The sequence below is a fragment of the Leptopilina boulardi genome, unplaced genomic scaffold (assembly GCF_019393585.1).
Source record: "Leptopilina boulardi isolate dan_hultmark-lab unplaced genomic scaffold, ZJU_Lbou_2.1 LbouV2_371, whole genome shotgun sequence".
In the NCBI taxonomy this organism is placed as follows: Eukaryota; Metazoa; Arthropoda; class Insecta; order Hymenoptera; family Figitidae; genus Leptopilina; species Leptopilina boulardi.
Window position 1 is genome coordinate 3,359,804 of NW_026137942.1, and position 19,396 is coordinate 3,379,199.

Sequence of the window (19,396 nt, forward strand, 5' to 3'; positions counted from 1 at the left end):
AAAAATCATTGATTAGAATTTTTATTTTATGGAATTTTATTTGTCATAATTATTTTTTGAGCCGAATTTTTATTTGTTTGAATTATTATTTGATATAATTTCCATATAACCGATTTTTCATACCACAGAATTTTTACTTAACCGAAAAATCATTTAACAGAATTTCTAATTGATAGAATTTTCATTTGTCCGAAATTGCAAATGTCCGAACATCGATTTTGGCGCGATTTTTAAAATCAACCAATCAAAAATTATCCATAAAATTGTGATTGGTTGATTTTAAAAATCGCGCCAAAATCGATGTTCGGGCATTTGCAATTTCGGACAAATGAAAATTCTATCAATTAGAAATTCTGTTAAATGATTTTTCGGTTAAATAAAAATTCTGTAGTATGAAAAATCGGTTATATATGGAAATTATATCAAATAATAATTCGAACAAATAAAAATTCAGCTCAAAATTAATTATGACAAATGAAATTTCATAAAATGAAAATTCTAACTAATGATTTTTAGAACATATTCATACGTCCCCATTTTCTGTATACATTCGATGAAATAGACCATTTTCAAACATATGGAAATCCCATTATAAATAGAGTTTCGAAATTTTAGATATTTAATAAAATAAACATTTGAAAATTTCGAAATTCAGTTAAAGAAACTTTTCATCTTTTAGCTATTCGTTGAAATATGGATACTTGTATAATATTGGAAATTCAACCAATTGAAGATTTAATCCAATGATAATTATTTTATTCCACTTTATAAAATTGTCCACTCTAGGCCTTAACTAAAATGATTTTATAATTTTAATTGTTTTTGCTAGAAAAAATTACCAATACCTTAAAATTCTCCAATTATAGTAGACATATCAGTTAAAAGCAAAATAAATTCTCAAAAAACATTTTTATATTAATAATTTATTACAATTTTTCTTTCTTAAAATTAAGTTAAGTGGTGATTTATTAAATTTGTTAAAATAACAAAATTTATCACTTTTTGAAATACTCTTCAAATAAATAGAATTTTTAATTTAATTGTAAACTTCTTTTTTTTTAATTTAATGTTTAAAATTTAAAAATACCGTTTCTGCTTGATACTTGTTTCACCTGTAAATCTTTACTGATTTCCCAATGTATTTAATTTTTTTTTATACATAATATATAAAATAATTTGCAACAGTAAAATGTTTCTTTGTGTTTGCTCCTCCCACTTACAAACTAGAATCGAGTTTATTTCCCATGATTTGATGCTGCTGCTATAAATAGTTAGGCATACTTTAATTATTAAGTCAAGGTGAACTTAATTTGTTCAAAGTTAGTTATGTGAGAAATATTTTTATAATGTAGTTTTGAAAAAGGCTTCCATTTCTCTTTATTTTTTATAAATTTCTTTTCTAATATTTTTTTTTTACTATTAAAATTATTTTTTAATAGAATTACATGTGTTATTGATTTTTGTTCTTTATATCTATAGAAATACTTTGGTTCTTTCCCGATAGTATTTTTATACTTTGTGACAATATGTAACAAATTATAGGTTACATTTTTTGATTGACCTCTATTTATAAAAATATAAATTTTAAAGAATGCAAAAATAAAGATTTTAAATTTTAGTTTATTTAATACTTTCGTTTCTTTTCTCACACTTTTTCAACTTCTTCTTTTGAATTTTTATTATTGAATCCAGTTTTGTTATTTTTTCTTCTTTGTTTTTAATTCTGATAAACTGTTTGACTCCATTGTGTTAAAAAATTTTCTATATTCGTGACGTTCCATAAGAATAGGGACCTTAGAGGCAAAAAATTTTAGGTTATGTTTGCGATTTTTGGATTGAAAATACACACAAAGAGGATCAACTCTTATTCTAAACACTTATGTCGTTATTAGATCCAAAATATTCAATAGAAACTGATTTTGATTTTACATGTATTTAAAAATGAATTTTTAATCAACACTGCAGAAAATCATAGAAATTATCCACATATATAATTTGTACACTCTAAATCTGAATCAGTGAAATCTTCACTGATTTCAAATCAGTGGACGAGTTTTCTTTAATTCATCAGTGGAATTTCACTGAGAATCAGTAAAAACCATTGATTGTCTGTAAAATTCCACTGATGAATTAAAGAAAACTCGTCCACTGATTTGAAATCAATGAAAATTTCACAGATTTAGAGTGTACACTCAGAGAAAAGATTTCTTTGATTTAAAGAAACCAATTTCTTTGACTTGTTTTCTTTCATTCAAAATAAAATTTTCTTTGAAACAAAAAAAAGTTTTTTAATTTCTAAGAATTTCTTTGATTCAAAGAAATTTTCTATGTACATTTAATCAAAGAAATTCTAACATTGATATATGATCAAAGAAACATTTATTGGAATTAAATCAAAAATTTCTTTGAAACGAAAATAATTTTTTTTGAATCAAAGATAATTTGTTGGAAATAAATTTTCTTTGTATCAAAGAAAAATTTGTCAACAAAATTGATTTCTTTGAATCAAAGAAATCATTTTTTTTTTGGTTGTAGTTGCAATAAAATTTGTAAACTTATCATTTTTAATAATGTTATGTTCAAACTTTAAATATGGTACTCCTAAATTTTAGTTCTATCTAGTAATATATAAATATTACCAAAAAGCAAAAAAATATAGATATAAATTATTATAGATTTTTATTAATAATTAATTAAATTTCATCCGATGAAAATGATTTTGTGCTTCATCTGTTAAACGCGAATTGTCGGCGCCGTCTGCAGAGAATGTCTGAAAATATTTACATGTTCCATATGTCAGCAAAAATCGCTGTGAGGCCACGAGCTCCTTCATTGCTCGAAAACCAAATATGTATCGTGAGATATATGTATAAGTCAGCATATTTTTATGTCCGCTTCTGTGTAATATTTTCAATAAAAAATATACACAACCTTTCACTCCCCAAATGATTTTCGCGATTCTCATGTTTCAAATATTTTCACAATACGCGTTCATTTTTACGTTAAGCCGATGAAAATTTATATATATATATGTATATGTATGTGAATTCATATATTGCATAATATTTTGTGAATGGAATTTTTAAATTTAATATATACTCACGAAGAATATACATATATATATATGTAATTATTACAGAATTGTTATGAACTACTTTTAATATAAGCCACATGTAATATTAAGCTTTATGAAAAGATATTTTCATGTTTTTAAGAATTAGGGAGCGCCTGAGCTGCTATTAAAAAAAATATATATAAAAAGCAGGAACACGCAGACATTTGGTCTTAAGATCTCAATTTTTTTTTTCTACCAGTTATATATACGTGAAGAAAAACACACGGTTATAATGATGCTCTTCGCAGAGATTCATGTTACACTCTAGCCCAAAAATATCACATTTTTATTTTTAAAACCTTGTCTTTGTTAAATTAATAATTTGCGATTGAAATTTTAATATCTATTTAATAGAAAAATTATTATTAAAAAAACAAATGAGAAACAGTGAAGTAGTTGATTAGTGAATATATGTTTCAAGGGCCATTTCCTTGGTTGAATTTATACATATTTTCTAGTCAGCATTGAACATCAAAAAAGCCTATACTTTGAGAGATACGTCATTCTGCAAAGGAAGTGAAGCTTAGTAGAGCATAGCAAAGAAAATAAGAAATAATATTTTACTTTTATATATTACCGTCAGAAAATATACCAGGCTTTTTTTAAATGAAAAAAACCTCTTGAAACTTATAAGAAATATAAACTTTAAAAAACTCATTTAACTTTTTTGTATACAAAAAAATGAAAATATATGGCATTTAATAAATTTGATGAACAAAAAAAAATGTGAGCTCATACGAATAACAAATTCTAATTGTTTTATATTTAATAATTTATTCAATTTCTTTCTTTGTGTAAGACTGATTTTATAATTCTATCATTTATTTGAACTTAAAAAATTATTTAAACTCATGTTTTTTGTATTGACAATTAAAGATTTGAAAACATGTTTTTTTTTATTTTTGAACATTTATTTTGAGACGCATAAATAATGCCCTAAAATAAATGTTAAAATTATTAAAATTTTTATTAATTTCTAATGAAATTCTATTAAATAAAAATTGTGACAAATTAATTTTAGAAGGTATAGGTACAAGTGGCACTATCACAAAAACAAAATTTGTTTCTTGGCAGAATTTAGAACTAATTTAGTGCTAATTTAGAACCATATTTAAAAATTTAGAGCTGTTAAACTTTTTAAAAAAAATTCCTAAAGGAATTTAGAGCTAATTTAGTGCTCTTACAAATCACTAAAAAGGTAAAAACTATTTTCCCAAAACTACCTTGAACCACAAAAACTACGTAATGAAAATTAAAAAGCAAGTTTTTGTAAAATATCTGCTACAGGAATTTAGAGTTAATTTAGTGCTTTACCTTCGTCGTGAAAGAAATTTTTAAAAAACTACCTTTCGCCTCAAAAACTATGTACCGATAAATTAAAAAGAAAATTTTTCAAAAATTTCTTCCATAGGAATTCAGAGCTAATTTCGTGCTTTAATATAGCCCAAAAAAGTATTTTCCAAAAACTACCTACTGAAAATTAAAAAGCAAGTTTTTTAAAAATATCTTTCACAGGAATTTAGAGCTAATTCAGTACTCTAACTTCACCGTGAAAATGATTTTCCAGAAACTACCTTGAACCACAAAAACTATCTAAAGAAAATTAAAAAGCAGATTTTTCAAAAAATTTCCTCACAGGATTTTAAATGCTAATTTATTACTCTCAGTTCACTATGAAAATTTAGTGTTTTAATTTTTGGAGAGTAGTTTTTGAGGTTAAAGGTAGTTTTTGGAAAATTTATTGTCAGCGCTATGTCAAAACATTAAATTAGCTTTAAATTGCAGAGGTTTTAAAAAAAATTGATATTCAATTTTCGGCAGGTAATTTTCAAGGTTGCGGATATACTTTTTATAAATTTCTTTTCATGAATATTAAAATTTGAAAGAGATTGTTAAGAAATTAATTTTTAATTTTTAGGAAGTAATTTTTGAGGTTACAGGTAGTTTCAGGAAATAGTATATTATGTGGCAAGCACGTAAAGTAGTACTTTTCAGGTGAGGATGTAATTTTCAGTACGAGGTGTCGTTAGTGCGACGTAGGTGAGACAAAGATGAGCCGAAGTCGCACAGACAGCGAGTATTGAAATCATCCGAACCTAAAAATTACTACGTGCGAGCCACATACGCTATTTTTTTCGCCATTGTTATGAAAAAGTGAAACAATTTTAAAGAAATATATATAAAATATATAATATAATATATATGAAATAGTATATAAAATAAAAGCAAAACAAAAATTATGCAAAAATTAACAACTGCCTAAAAAAGACTTTATAGGGCAGTTTTCTGCCTAAAAAAGTCTTTTTTAGGCAGTTGGCTCAAACTGCCTTAAAAAGTGCTACTTTATCTGCCCAAAACAGGCACAAAAAAGACACTTTTTCATGTCAATGGCGAAAAAATTAATTTTTGAGCTAAGTTATTAATGAAAATTCTATCGAAAGAATTTTAGGGCTTATTTATGTGTTTCGTTAATTTTCATTTTTCAAAAAGAAACAATTGAGTAGTTTATTTTAAAAAAAATTTTATTTACCTAATAACAATTTAAAATATATTCATTTTAATGCATTCAGTTGAAGAAAGATTTGATCTTAAACTTTTAAACAGTTTGAAAGGCATTGTGGACGCTGCATTGTACATTATATGTATACAGTCAGGGAAATTTTAAAATTAATGTAATGTCAAAGGTTATATGCTTTTCCAATAGATTTAAATATGCATGTACTATAAAATATCTTTAATCAAATATTAGGTACTTGTAATAATAAGAAATAAAATGTAAATGATATAATATTAAATTAGGTATATAATGAAAATTTTTTAAAATCATTGTTTTGTTATAAAATATTATACATTATAACGAGATTTAAATTAAATAATGAATATGTTTATATTTTCAAGAGGTTTTATGTCTGTTAGAAATTCTTGAGATGAACGAAAGTTACATATTTATGATAAAATACGTTTCTGTTCAATAACTTGATTTTCAATGAAATAAAACTTGTTTCAAGAAGAATTCACTTCAATAACCTTTTCTTCAGTATTTATACGACATTTGGCATGCGTAGTCAGAGATTTACAATTCTTCATTCAAGTATTTTATTATATCTTCTATTATGCCTCTTTTATGTTTATCATCTTCATAAATCAGTACAAAAACCCTTGTTTATTTTTAACGATTTAAGCAGTATAAACAAAATAAAGAAAACTTTAACTTCCTACAGTGATCACATTTGATCCCCTTTTTAAAAAAATCACATAATTTTTATAAAATCATGATTTTATAAAAATTATTATTTGAGTCAATTAATTATTTATTTTAAATATATAACCAGGTTGTCACGGGTCAGAGAAATCATCAAAAAGTTATAAAATTTTATGAAAAGTACTGAAAAAATATCAAATTTCTAAAAATGTTACTAAAATTATAATTTTTAAAATTTTCAATTCAAATTTTTGCTTCTAAAAATTATTGTCTTACATTTTTATAATTGTAGGCCTCGGATGGATTTTTGAAAGTAAAAAAAAGTTATTTTAGTCGATTTACATTACAAGGAAAGTTTAAAAAGTCAATTTTTTTATTTTCAATAAATTTAATTAGTTGATAAATATTTTTATTTATTATTATTAACAATTTGTTATTAGAAATTAAATAAAATTTATTAATTCCTTAATAAGAATGTTTCACAGATATATTTTCAACAATTTTTCTTTTAAAACCATCGAATTAAACTGAGACAAATTTTCAAAATTTCAATTCAGTTTCAGAACAAATTTTCAAAAATAATTTAAAGTTACATTAAAAGAAAGAAAATTTTTGAAGTCTGATTTATGCACATTATTCGAATTTAGAACTCGAGAATTTCAGAAAATGTTTTAAATAATTAAATTTTTGGAGAATTTCATTAAAATATTATTTTAAAAAATAATTTTAAATGAAAATTTGTGAAATAATTGAATTTTAGAAGATTTGTAATTAAAATTTTAGAAATAATTGAATTTGAAAGAGTTTGATTTAAAATTTTAAGGAATAATTGAATTTCAGGAGATTTTCAATTGAAACTTTCATAAATTTTTATTGATAACATTTTTTTTACAAATTTTGAAGAGTAATAGAATTTTCAGGCCTCGGATTATACGACTTTTGCGATTATTTCCGACTTTTTTCGACTTATTTTAATAAAATGCGACTATTTCGACTTTTTTTTACATTTTTAAAAAAATTTTTTAAATAAAATATATTTTTTTTAGTATAAAATGTAGATCTTCTTCATATCTTATTTATTTCAATTATTTAACAAATTTTTAACTAAAATTCTTCACTAAATTAATTATTTTTAATAATTTTAATGAAATTCGTCGCAAATTCAATTATTTTCAAATTATTTTTCAATTAAAATTTTTATGAAATTTAACAATTGTTTATAATTTTAAAAAAATATCAAATAAAATTACCAAAAATTTTTAATTCAAAATCATAAATCAATTCAAAATCAAATAAAAATTAATTATTTTCAAAAATTTCAATTCAAAATCTTTTAAAATTCAATTATTTTCCAAATTTTCAATTTAAAATCAAATAAAATTCAATTAGTACCAAAAATTTCAATTCAAAATCAATTAAAATTCAATAATTATTCAAAATTTCAATTAAAAATTAATTATTATCAAAATTTTCAATTAAAAATCAACTAAAATTGAATTATTATCCAAAATTTCAATTATAATTCAATTATTTTCAAAAATTTGAATTTAAAAGCTTCTAAAATTTAATTATTATCAAAATTTTCCATCGAAAATTTTTTGAAATTTAACAATTTCAATTATAACTCTAAGGAAATTAAATTATTTTTTAAACTATTTTTATAATATTCTTTGAAAATTCAACTATCTGAAACCATTTTTCAATTAAAAATGGTTTTCAAATTATTGTATTTTTGTCCACAATTTCTAATAAATTTTTTAGTGAAATCATCAAAAAATTTTAATTAAAAATCACTTGAAGTTCAATTAATTTTAAAAATCTTTAATTGCAAATCTTTGAAAATTCAATTATATTTAAAAAATGTTATCTGAAATTATTTGATAAATTTTTTTTAGTTCTGTAAAATTTAATTATTGTCTGAAAATTAACAAAATCTTTTAAAATTCAATTATTTCTAAAAATTTCAACTTTAACTATTTCAAAAGTATTATTATTTAAAAAGAAAAATTTATTTAAAAATCTGTAAAATATTTTTGTTAAAATAAAAAAAATCGACTTTTTCGACTTTTTTTGGAATATAAATCGATTAAAACGACTTTTTTTGTGTCTCTAAGTTAATATATTTTTTTAATAATTCAATTTTAAAAAATAAAAAAAAGTCGTGCAATCCTAGGCCCGTTATTGAAAACCTATTGAAATATTTTTATTAGTGTGAGGGAAAAAATTTGAATTTTGACTTGAAATCAGAGAAAAGTGAGGGAAAAAGAAAATAATAATTTTGTGTCAACCCTGATATAGAAATTATTGATTCGAATAAAAATTATTTCGTTCAAATAAATATTTATTTGATAATACTCAAGTAATTGATTTTTCGAATAAAAAAAATTTTTTTTTTTACAGTATAGTAAAACTTTTTTTTTATGAACATTTCACTTTTCGACGTTTTTTCCTTTCACTGTACAATACATTTCACAAATTCCACGTTTAAAAGTATACACAGGTATCACCACCACAGTGAAATTTTACAATTAATTTCCTTCAATGTATGTGTATTCCATTGAACCCAAAAGAATTTTATTGTTGATAAAAGTAATTCATGACTGTGTTTTATCCACATGGCTGCTCTATTGGTATGGAGCAAAAATAAATCGTTGTAATGATGAGGGAATCGTGATTATTTTAATTTGAACAGGAAGGAAGTTACTATAGCAGTGGCGCTGCATATCAATTTGCTTCTATCTTCTGTTTTCTCTGTCTTCATCATGTTATGTTATTCTCTCGTAGAATTATTTATTTGTACACATCACTGAATTCAATTACGTCCTTTTAACTCTTTTTTTTCTCTCTTTCTCTCTCTCTGCAATTTAACTCTGACTCCAACTTATAAATGACAGGAACAAAAAAGTTATTGAAAGCATCTGAATCAAATCCTTGTGTCAGAAATAAAATAATAATAAATTTTCTTCTTCTTTTTCATTTGACTAAAAAAAGTAGGAGTTTCCATTTTAATTCGCAAATTTTTTGTTGCTATAGCTTTAATGAAAAAAAAAAAAAAAATGAAACTTTAAAAAATAGTGACAAAATAAAATCATAAAAATTTTATTTATTTTGCAGACATAAGGTTGCAGTTGAACGAGCAGTTAAAATGCTTGGATGTGCGAATGGAGGCACAGGTTGCATTGGTTGCGGAGCTGCAGGACTTCTTCAGAAGAAGGGCTGAACTCGAACTTGATTATAGTAAATCGTTAGACAAAATGGCCAGGAGTATACAGCTGAGGCATAAGGAACAGAAACAGAAGTAGGTTTGGAAAAAAATTGAGAAGAAAATTTAATAATTTTAATTATAACTCTTCCGAAATATAATTATTTTTTTTTAATGTATTTTATAATATTTTACGAAATGTTAATTATTTCTAAAATTTTCTATCTAAAACTTTCTGAAATTTAATAATTTCAACTATAAGCCTCTTGAAATTCAATTATTTTTAATGATTTTTATAATATTCTTCGAAAATTCAATTATCTAAAACCATTTTTCAATTTAAAAATTTAATTTAATTCTTCCAAAATTTAATAAATTTAAATGATTTTTATAATATTCTTTAAAAATTTAATTACTCTCAAAAAATTATATATAAAATTATTTGATAAATTATTTTCAGTTCTGTAAAATTTAATTATTATGTGAAATTTAACAAAACCTTTTCAAATTCAATTATTTTTAAATATTTTAATTTAACCTCTTCTAAAATTTAATTATTTCTAAAATTTTTCATCTAAAACATTCGAAAATTTAATAATTTTAATTTTAATTATAATTCTTCTGCGAATATAATTATTTTTTTAAATGAATTTTATAATATTTTTCGAAAATTCAATTATTTCTAAAAATTTTAATTCTATTTCTTCCAAAATTCAATTATTTTTTAATAATTTTAATGAAATTTGTCGAATTAAAGAATTTATGAAATTCAATAATTATTTAAAATTTAAAAAAAATTAGCAAATACAATTACCAAAAATTTCAATTTAAAATCTTTCAAAATTTAATTATTTCTAAAATTTTCTATCTAAAATAAAACTTTCTGATAAATTTCAACTATAACTCTCCTGAAATTCAATTATTTTTAATAATTCTTATAATAATCTTTGAAAATTCAATTATCTAAAACCATTTTTCACTTAAAAAATTTTCAAATTCTATTTTTGTCTGCCATTTCTAATAAATTTTTCATTAACAGAAATCAACAAAAAAGTTTAATTAAAAATTACTTGAAGTTCAATTAAATCACTTGAAGTACAATTATTTTCAAAAATCTCAATTGTAAATTTTTGAAAATTCAATTACTTTTAAAAAATGATATCTAAAATTATTATTTGATAAATTATTTTCAGTTCTGTAAAATTTAATTATTATCTGAAATTTAACAAAATCTTTTGAAATTTATTTATTTTTAATAATTTTAATATTTATTTAAAAATGCAATTATTTAAAAAGTTTTAAATAAAAACTCAAAGATTGAATTGTCAAAAATTTAAAAAAAACTACTATTGTTGATATTTGTAGAAAATTTATTTAAAATTTAAAATCTTTTCTGCGATTCATTTATTTAAAAAAAAATTACTTAAAAATTTGTAAATCTTAATTATTACCCGAAAATTTTTTTTGACCATCAAAACTAAAAACTATGACAAAATTTTTAATTCGAATAATTTGCTTAAATCAGACTTGAAAAAATTATAAAAATGGAACTTTAAGAATTTTTTTAGTTTGTCCTACTTAAATAAAATTTTGAAAATTTGTCTTACAATTAGTTCGATTTTTAAATATTTGAAATAAATTTTCTTGATAATATTCTGGTAGAATTATTTTTATTACAGAATTAATAAAATAAATTCAATATCTAATTACATTAGTTATTTAATGTAAAATATTTGTTAACTAATGGCTAAAATAAAAAATCAACTTTTTTCAAAATGTAAATTGATTAAAACGAATTTTTGTGTGCCTTGAAATCGATCCGAGGCCAAAAATTATTGTCGATGATATTAACTAAATTGTTATTGTTTCAGGCGCGAGCAATGGCCCCTTTTTTCTAGTTACGCGTGCTGGCAACAACTTGTCAACGAAACCAAATCCCTGAGTAGGGATCATGCTGCCCTCTCCGAAGTATACAGCACGCACCTTGTGGGAAGATTAAACCAAGTAATGGAGGACGTTCAGCGCATTTACAAGCGAGTAAGCATGTTGTGATCATACAAAAATATTAATCATGAATAATAATTTCATGGACAACAATGTTCAAAAAATTTTATTTTCCTCTTGTAAAAGTAAAAAGAAAGTATGCAGTATAAATAAAATGAACTTTATTTCATTTTTTTTTTTTAGAAAACAACGAAAAATAAAATACTTAAATAATAATAATTTTTCAAATATTAAAGGTTTTTCAATTTTTTTTTTCCCAATTAGTGTCGAGAGATTGGTTATGAAACACATGAAGAAATTTTGCGAGTTTTGCATGAGTTGCATACGACTATGAAAACGTACCAAGCTTATCAGGCAGAATCGAGGCAGGCAGAGACCAAGCTGCGTGTTGCAGAACAGCAAAGAAATAAATTAGAAGTGGCAAATGCGCCCCCTGAAAAACTCGTTCGTAGCAAAAAGTACAAACTCATTGAGAAGGAAGTCAACAAGGTATGTGAAGTCAACATTTACCAACAGGAAAATATTTTCTTACTATAACATGTTTCAAATTTGTTTTATTATTTTTTTCTCTTCTTCAATATTTATTTTTATACAGGGTGATCAAAATATACTGGACCTCAATTTTTTTTTCTAAATCGATTTTTTCTACGTTTAAAAACCAAAAAAAAAATCTCGATTTAGAAAAACAATTTTTTTTTTTGTAGGATCCGGTATATTTTGATGTGTATATATGTTAAAAATAAAAATTTTAAAATCTTTAAATATTTTCATAGAGATGATATTTTAAGATATATATCGGAATGCATTTTAAATTGATGACAAATTTGGATGCGTCAATTGATCTGCGCACCCTTAACGATCGATTTGCCGTCAATTAATGAAATTAGAGACGTTCCGTGTAGAATCGATACGCTTCCAGTTACTCTCACCACTTGTTTGACTCGATATTTTTTGGGGTGTTGTGAGTCATGGAACTCCCAAGCATTATTTCTCTCCTCTTGACAATATTGGATAATAAAAATTTTATTCAAATTAGATTTTATAGAATAATTAATTCTTAACAATAAAATTAATTTTATTTATAAAAATTTTTTTGAAATAACAAAGTAAAATTTAATTTTGTAACAATGTAAAAATTTTTTTTTTGAAGTAAACTTTAGATTTATCAGTGTTTAATTATTATTCATAATAATTTACTATTTTATTGAGATTGAAAATTGTACTTCAAGAACACTTGACTTTCTATATTTAAATTCAAGTAACATTTTTTATTTTTAAAATTGCAGACCTTGGATTATACGACTTTTTTCTGACTTTTTTTTAAAGAAAATATGACTTTTTTCGACTTATTTAAATAAGATGCGACTTTATCGACTTTTTTTACAAAATTTTTAATCAAAATATATTTTTTTAGTATACAATGCAGATCTTCTATATTTTAATTATTTAACAAATTTTTAACAAAAATTTTTCTCTAAATTAATTGTTCTTAATGATTTTAATGAAATTCTTTACAAATTCAATTATATTAAATTAATCTTAAATTATCTTCAATTAAAAATTTCATGAAATTTAACTTTTAAAATCTTTTAAAATTTAATTATTTTTAAAATTTTCCATCTAAAACTTTTTGAAAATTAATAATTTTAATTATAATTCTATCGAAATTCAATTATTTTAAATAATTTTTACAATATTCTTCGAAAATTCAATTATCTGAAAGCATTTTTCAATTTAAAAATTCAATTTTTGTTTTTAATTTTTAATAAATTCTTTAGCAATAGAAATAACCAAAAAATTTTAATTCAAAATCACTTGAATTCAATTATTTTCAAAAATTTCAATTGAAAACCTTCTATTTAATTATTTCTCAAAATGTCAATTGTAACTCTACCAAAATTTTATGATTTTAAATGATTTTTATAATGTTCTTTAAAAATTCAATTATTTCAAACTATTTTCCAATAAAAAATTTTATGAATTTTAACATTTGTTTACAATTTAAAAAAAAATCAGCAAATAAAATCACAAAAAATTTGAATTTATAACCTTTGAAAATTTTATTATTTTCAAAAGTATCTTTCTAAAACTTTTTGAAATTTAAAAATTTTAATTATAACTCTTTTGAAATTCAATTATATTTAATGATTTTTTTAATATTCTTCAAAAATTAAATATTATTTGAAAAAATTTTTTAATTACAAATTTTTGAAATTCAATTTTTGTTATTAATTTTTAATAAATTCTTTATCACCAAAAATTTAAATTATAAATCACTTAAAATTCAAATTATTTTCAAGAATCTGAATTGTAGATCTTTGAAAATTCAATTACATTTAAATAATGTTATCTAAAATTATTTGATAAATTATTTTCAATTCTGTAAAATTTAATTATTCCAAAGTTCAATTATTTTTAATAATTTTAATATTTTTGTAAAAATTCAATTATTTAAAAAGTTACAAATAAAAACTCTAAAACTGAATTGTTGTCAGAAATTTTTTTTTAGAAATTTTTCTAACTTAAATAAAATTTTTAAAATTACATATTTAATTCTGAAATATTCGAAATAAATTTTCTTGATAATATTTCTACAGAATTATTCTTATTAAGAAAAATAAAATGGATTTAATATTTATTTATTTTTCATAGTTCAAGCCTTTCGGCTTTGAACGAACTTTCGGTACACACAAATAAATGGATTTAATATCTAATAACATACATTATTTAAAGAAAAATACTTATTAACTAATTAAATTTAATTAAAATAAAAAAATCGACTTTTTCAACTTTTTTTGAAATGCAAATCGACTAAAACGAATTTTTTTATGCCTTAAAATTGATCCGATGCCTAAAATTGGAATAAACCATCAAAAATCGTATTTCATTAACTATATTGTCGCATAAAATAGAAAAATTAGAATTAATTATTAATTCATTAAGAAAAAATTTTGTTTTGAAATATTTTTAAAAATTTATTTTTAATTTAGATATTCTAAAAAAAATTACGAGTTAAAATCTTTAGAATTTTTCTGAATTAAAATAAATTTGTGTAAATCTGTATAAAAATGTAAATTTTGAAGATAATTTATTTATTTGAAGATAATTTTAATTTTTTGATTGAATAATTATTGGATAATAATATATATATAGTACAGTTTTTATAAGTTTAATTCTTAAGAATTATTCCAAGTCAAAAAATTTTTTTTTAATATTTGCCTCAACGATATTCTACGATTTTTGTGAAATTTCTTTGTTATATCAAACATTTTTCCAAAAATTTGAAGAATAATTATTATTTACATAAATAAGACTTGAAGAACTTTTAAGAAAAAGAGAATTGTAAATTATTTTTTTTTATTCATTGTTTTAATGAATTGAAACTGGAAATTTTGTCTAATCATTATTCTTTTATTAAAAATAGAATGAAATTTATTAAATTTAATATTTATTTATAATAGAGGTACGGGTAATTAAAATTTATAAGAATTAAAAATGGACTTTTTGCGATTTTCGCTTATAATGTAATGTGACTAGAGCGATTTTTTTGCGGTTGAAAGTCGATCCAAAGCTTGAGTGAACTTTGAAATTAAAATGAAAAATAAAATTAAAAATGTACCTCGTGATTAAAATTTACGATCTGCTCAAAGATCTGTATATTCGTACAAGATCAGAAAAAAACATTTCAACTGAATGAACAGAATAGAGAAATGTGTTGATTATATATATATATATATATATGTATATAAATGAAATGTTTGATTAATGGCTTTCAAATTATAAGATACTCCAATCGTTTGATCTTTTTTCAGAGAAAGAGTAAGTACACTGAGGCAAAGTTGAAGGCACTGAAGGCCAGAAACGAGTACATTCTCTGTCTTGAAGCTTCCAATACGACGATACACAAGTACTTTGTCGACGATCTGTCCGACCTCATCGATGTAAGTGCTTTCTTTATATACTTTTCCTTCTTCGCAGCAGTGCGCCGATTGGCAAACTGGAACGAACAACCTGACGAACTAATCTGATCTAAAAAAATAATAAATTCTCTTATTAATGAAAGAAAAGAAAAGAAAGTATTTTTAAAATATATTGACATATATATTATTCGACGAAGAATTATTTATTAATATTTCAAAATGGTATAAAAAAAGAAATTATTTTTTTTTATACACTTGCATTTCTTTTCTTTTAATTGAACGTTGTAGAGAATCAATTCGCGTATAGCTATTTCTATAAGCCGTTATCTTAACTTCTAATAATCCACGCTTGCTTTACAAAGAAGAATTTATTTGGTACCGTGAGAAAACACAGAGTGCACGAAACGAGAACAATTTCATTACTCTCCAAGTAATAAAATACATCCGTAGTAAACTCGACGAAAAAAAAGAGTTAATTGTCCGATTTCTCAAATTTATAAATGCTTAATATTCTGTGAAAATAACCTATTTTCACTGAAAATTTTAAAAGCTGGAAAAGCATTTAAAAAGTTGAAATTTTATTATTTTAGAAAGACAATTTTTTATTTTCAAACATGTATATATTTACTTGTTTCTCTTTAAATTTCATTTAATCTCATTGAAAACATCGACAGTGCAACAAATGACAAATTAAAAAAGTGAAACACATGAATAATATCTAAAATTAATTTTTTTTTATAATTTTTAAGGGGCGCATCATTATCCCATAAAAATCATTAATTAGAATTTTTATTTTTAAATATTTTATTAAAAATAATAATTTTTTTGACAAATTTTCGAATTAAACTTCGATAATTTTTCTTTTTATACGAATTTTTAAATAACAAAATTTTTATCTACCAAATTATTATTGTTTGGCAGAATTTTTATTTTACAGTCATTTTCTGAAATGCATGAATATGTTCTAAAAATCATTAGTTAGAATTTTCATTTTATGGAATTTTATTTGTCATATTTATTTTTCAGCCGAATTACAATTCACAGAATTTTAATTTAATCGAATTTTAATTTGTACGAATTTTTAATTAACAGAATTTTCAAGAGGCCGAATTTTCATTTGTCTGAAATTACAAATGGCCGAACTAACAATCGACAGAAAGATTTCGGCTCAATTTTTAAAATTGATCAATTAGAAATTATCAAAATAATCATGATTGGTCAATTTTAAAAATTGCGCTGAAATCTTTTTGTCGATTATTTGTGCGGTAATTTTTAATTTCGGACAAATGAAAATTCGGCTTCTTGAAAATTCTGTTAATTAAAAATTCGTACAAATTAAAATTCAATTCAATTAAAATTCTTTTATATGAAAAGTCAAGTAAATATACTGATTGTAAAATAAAAATTCTACCAAACAAAAATTCGGTAGCTAAACATTTTGTTTTGTAAAAATTCGTATAAAAAGAAAATTTATCAAATTTTAATTCAAAAATTGAAAAATTCGTCTAAAAAATAATTATTTGTAATTAAATACTTTTAAATAAAAATTCTAATTAATGATTTTTATGGAATAATCATGCGCCCAATTTAAAAAAAAATTCTATGTATGTAATAAAATTCTGCTGAATAAAAATTTGTTTAAATGGCTAATCTGATAAATGAAAATTCTGACAAATAAAATATCGAAAAAATATAAATTTTGGCTTTGCCCGTATATTTTCAATAAATAAATAAATTTTGACTAATGAAAATTCAAAAAAATATAAATTCTGTGAAATTCTATCAAATAAAAATTCTAATAAATTAATTTTAAGCATTATTCACGCGTCTGAAGAAAGTACAAAACATTGTCGAAATTTATCTTATTTGTAATTAATTTATTAAATAATTAGAATTATTTATTTCAAACCGTGGTTAAATTAATATTAATTTCACTCGAAGGAGTACTTAATTTATCTAAATTATTGTTAAAATGTAATTAAATAATAAATGGTTTTTTTTGTTATTATTGTATTTAAATTAAATGTCATCATTATTACGTTAATGATTAATTTTAGACATTTTAAAAAAAATATCGACGTTAAATGATATACTTAAACAAGTTTTTCATGCTTTGTCAGTCATCTGCAAAGTTTCAGTCGAAAAATAAGTTGATAATAAAAAGAAATGTCGTATTTCCGTAATTCGCTTCAGATTAGGATTTACGGCGTTATATATAATAGCTATCAAGTACTTACTTGATGATTTGCAATTGTGAATTATTTTCATTTTATTTAATTTAATTTTCAAAAAAAATTTATTTTACTTTTTTATTAAAAAATAAGTTAGATATTTAGTTACAGTTTAATTAATAAAGATAATTTTTAATATTTTCAGGCCTAGAATTATACGACTTTTTCAGACTTTTTTTTTTCAAAAATACGATTTTTTTCAAATTATTTTAATAAGATGCGACTTTTTCGACTTTTTTTTACATTTTTTTAAAAGAATTTTAAACAAAATATTACCAAAAATTTTTAATTCAAAATCACTGACAATTTAATTATTTGCAAAAATTTCAATTATTTTAAATGATTTTTATAATATTCTTCAAAAATTCAATTATATGAAAATATTTTTCAATTAAAAACTTTTGATATTCAATTTGTGTATATAATTTCTAATAAATTCTTCATAAACAGAAATTACTAAAAATTTCTCTTATTATAATTATTGTGTGAAATTTAACAAAATCTTTTTAAATTCAATTATTATTTTCATTACAGAATTAATAAAATGAATTTAATATCTAATAACATTAGTTATTTAAAGTAAAATATTTATTAACCAATTAAATTTTGTTAAAATAAAGAAATCGACCTTTTTTTTAATATAAATCAACTAAAACTACTTTTTTTTTTGCCTTAAAGTCGATTCGAGGCCTGTATTTTAAAAGAAAAACATTTTAGGAATAAGTGTTTTAAGGCAGTCTTTTACGTATATCGCAAAGTAGTTTAAATGTTTGATAAGCTACTGTTGACAAAGTTGTTAGTCGCTGCTTAATTTAAAATTAACTATTAAATTTTGTTGCAATGGAAAAACTAGTTTTAAAAAATATAACATTATTTTTCAATATTGAGAAAATAATTTTTTTATTATAAAAATTCTACAACATTCAAGAAAGTTTAGTTTTTAAAAAATATTTTTTATCATTAAAAATTGATCTTTATTTACATTTTAAATCATTAATGTTGGTGAAAGTTTAAAAACATTTTTTTGGATCTAAAAATTTTATTTTTTTACAGTGTATGGATTTTGGTTTCCACAACTGTATCGCAAGAGCATTGTTGATGCATTGCAGTGCAGAGGAAGGGAGGCAGCGTTCCTTACAATCAGGAGCCGAGCAATTAGCAGCTTGCGTTGGTGTTCTGGATTCCAGAGCTGATAAACAAAGGTTTTTGGAGTCTCATCATGCCGCTTTTATGATCCCAAAGAAATTCGAATTCCAGGGTCAACGAGGCGATGAGGTAGGCAAAATTTGTGGAATTAGTTTAGTTAAAGATTAATGTGAATTTTGCAAAAAAAAAGAAAAAAATAATAAATTTCTAAAAACCTTGCAGACACCCGAACCGGAACTACAGAAGGTGCTACACACAGAAATGGAACAACGTTTGTCCCAGCTTCAGCAAAGAGTAACATCACTTCGAACCGAATCCGAGGAAGTGTGGAAAACTCTGGAAACTGCTGAAGCTAGTCTGTTAGAAATGTTGACTGCCAAAGATTATGATTGCTCTAGATACTTTGGTGAGAATGCAGTTCCAACGTGGAAACCACCGGAAACTCTTCAAATTAAATTGAGAGCCGACAGACAAGAGACAGAAGAATTCTACCTCACGGTATAATTAATTATATTTTTAATTTTTCAATTCTTGATATAAGTAAATTTAAAAATAAATAACAATATAATTTATCTC

At 22.4% G+C, this 19,396-nt stretch overlaps 1 protein-coding gene across 2 annotated transcripts in view; it reads left to right on the forward strand.

Annotated features, from left to right (window-relative positions):
- The window catches only part of LOC127287571 (SLIT-ROBO Rho GTPase-activating protein 1-like), a 55,902-nt gene that overhangs the window by 20,227 nt on the left and 16,279 nt on the right, over window positions 1-19,396 (forward strand). For both annotated transcript variants that reach the window (XM_051314574.1, XM_051314575.1), the window contains exons 2-7: window positions 9,432-9,615; window positions 11,391-11,556; window positions 11,788-12,012; window positions 15,336-15,464; window positions 18,728-18,949; window positions 19,043-19,318. In XM_051314574.1, coding sequence (XP_051170531.1) covers window positions 9,432-9,615; window positions 11,391-11,556; window positions 11,788-12,012; window positions 15,336-15,464; window positions 18,728-18,949; window positions 19,043-19,318 — 1,202 coding nt within the window. The remainder of the gene's footprint in view (window positions 1-9,431; window positions 9,616-11,390; window positions 11,557-11,787; window positions 12,013-15,335; window positions 15,465-18,727; window positions 18,950-19,042; window positions 19,319-19,396) is intronic.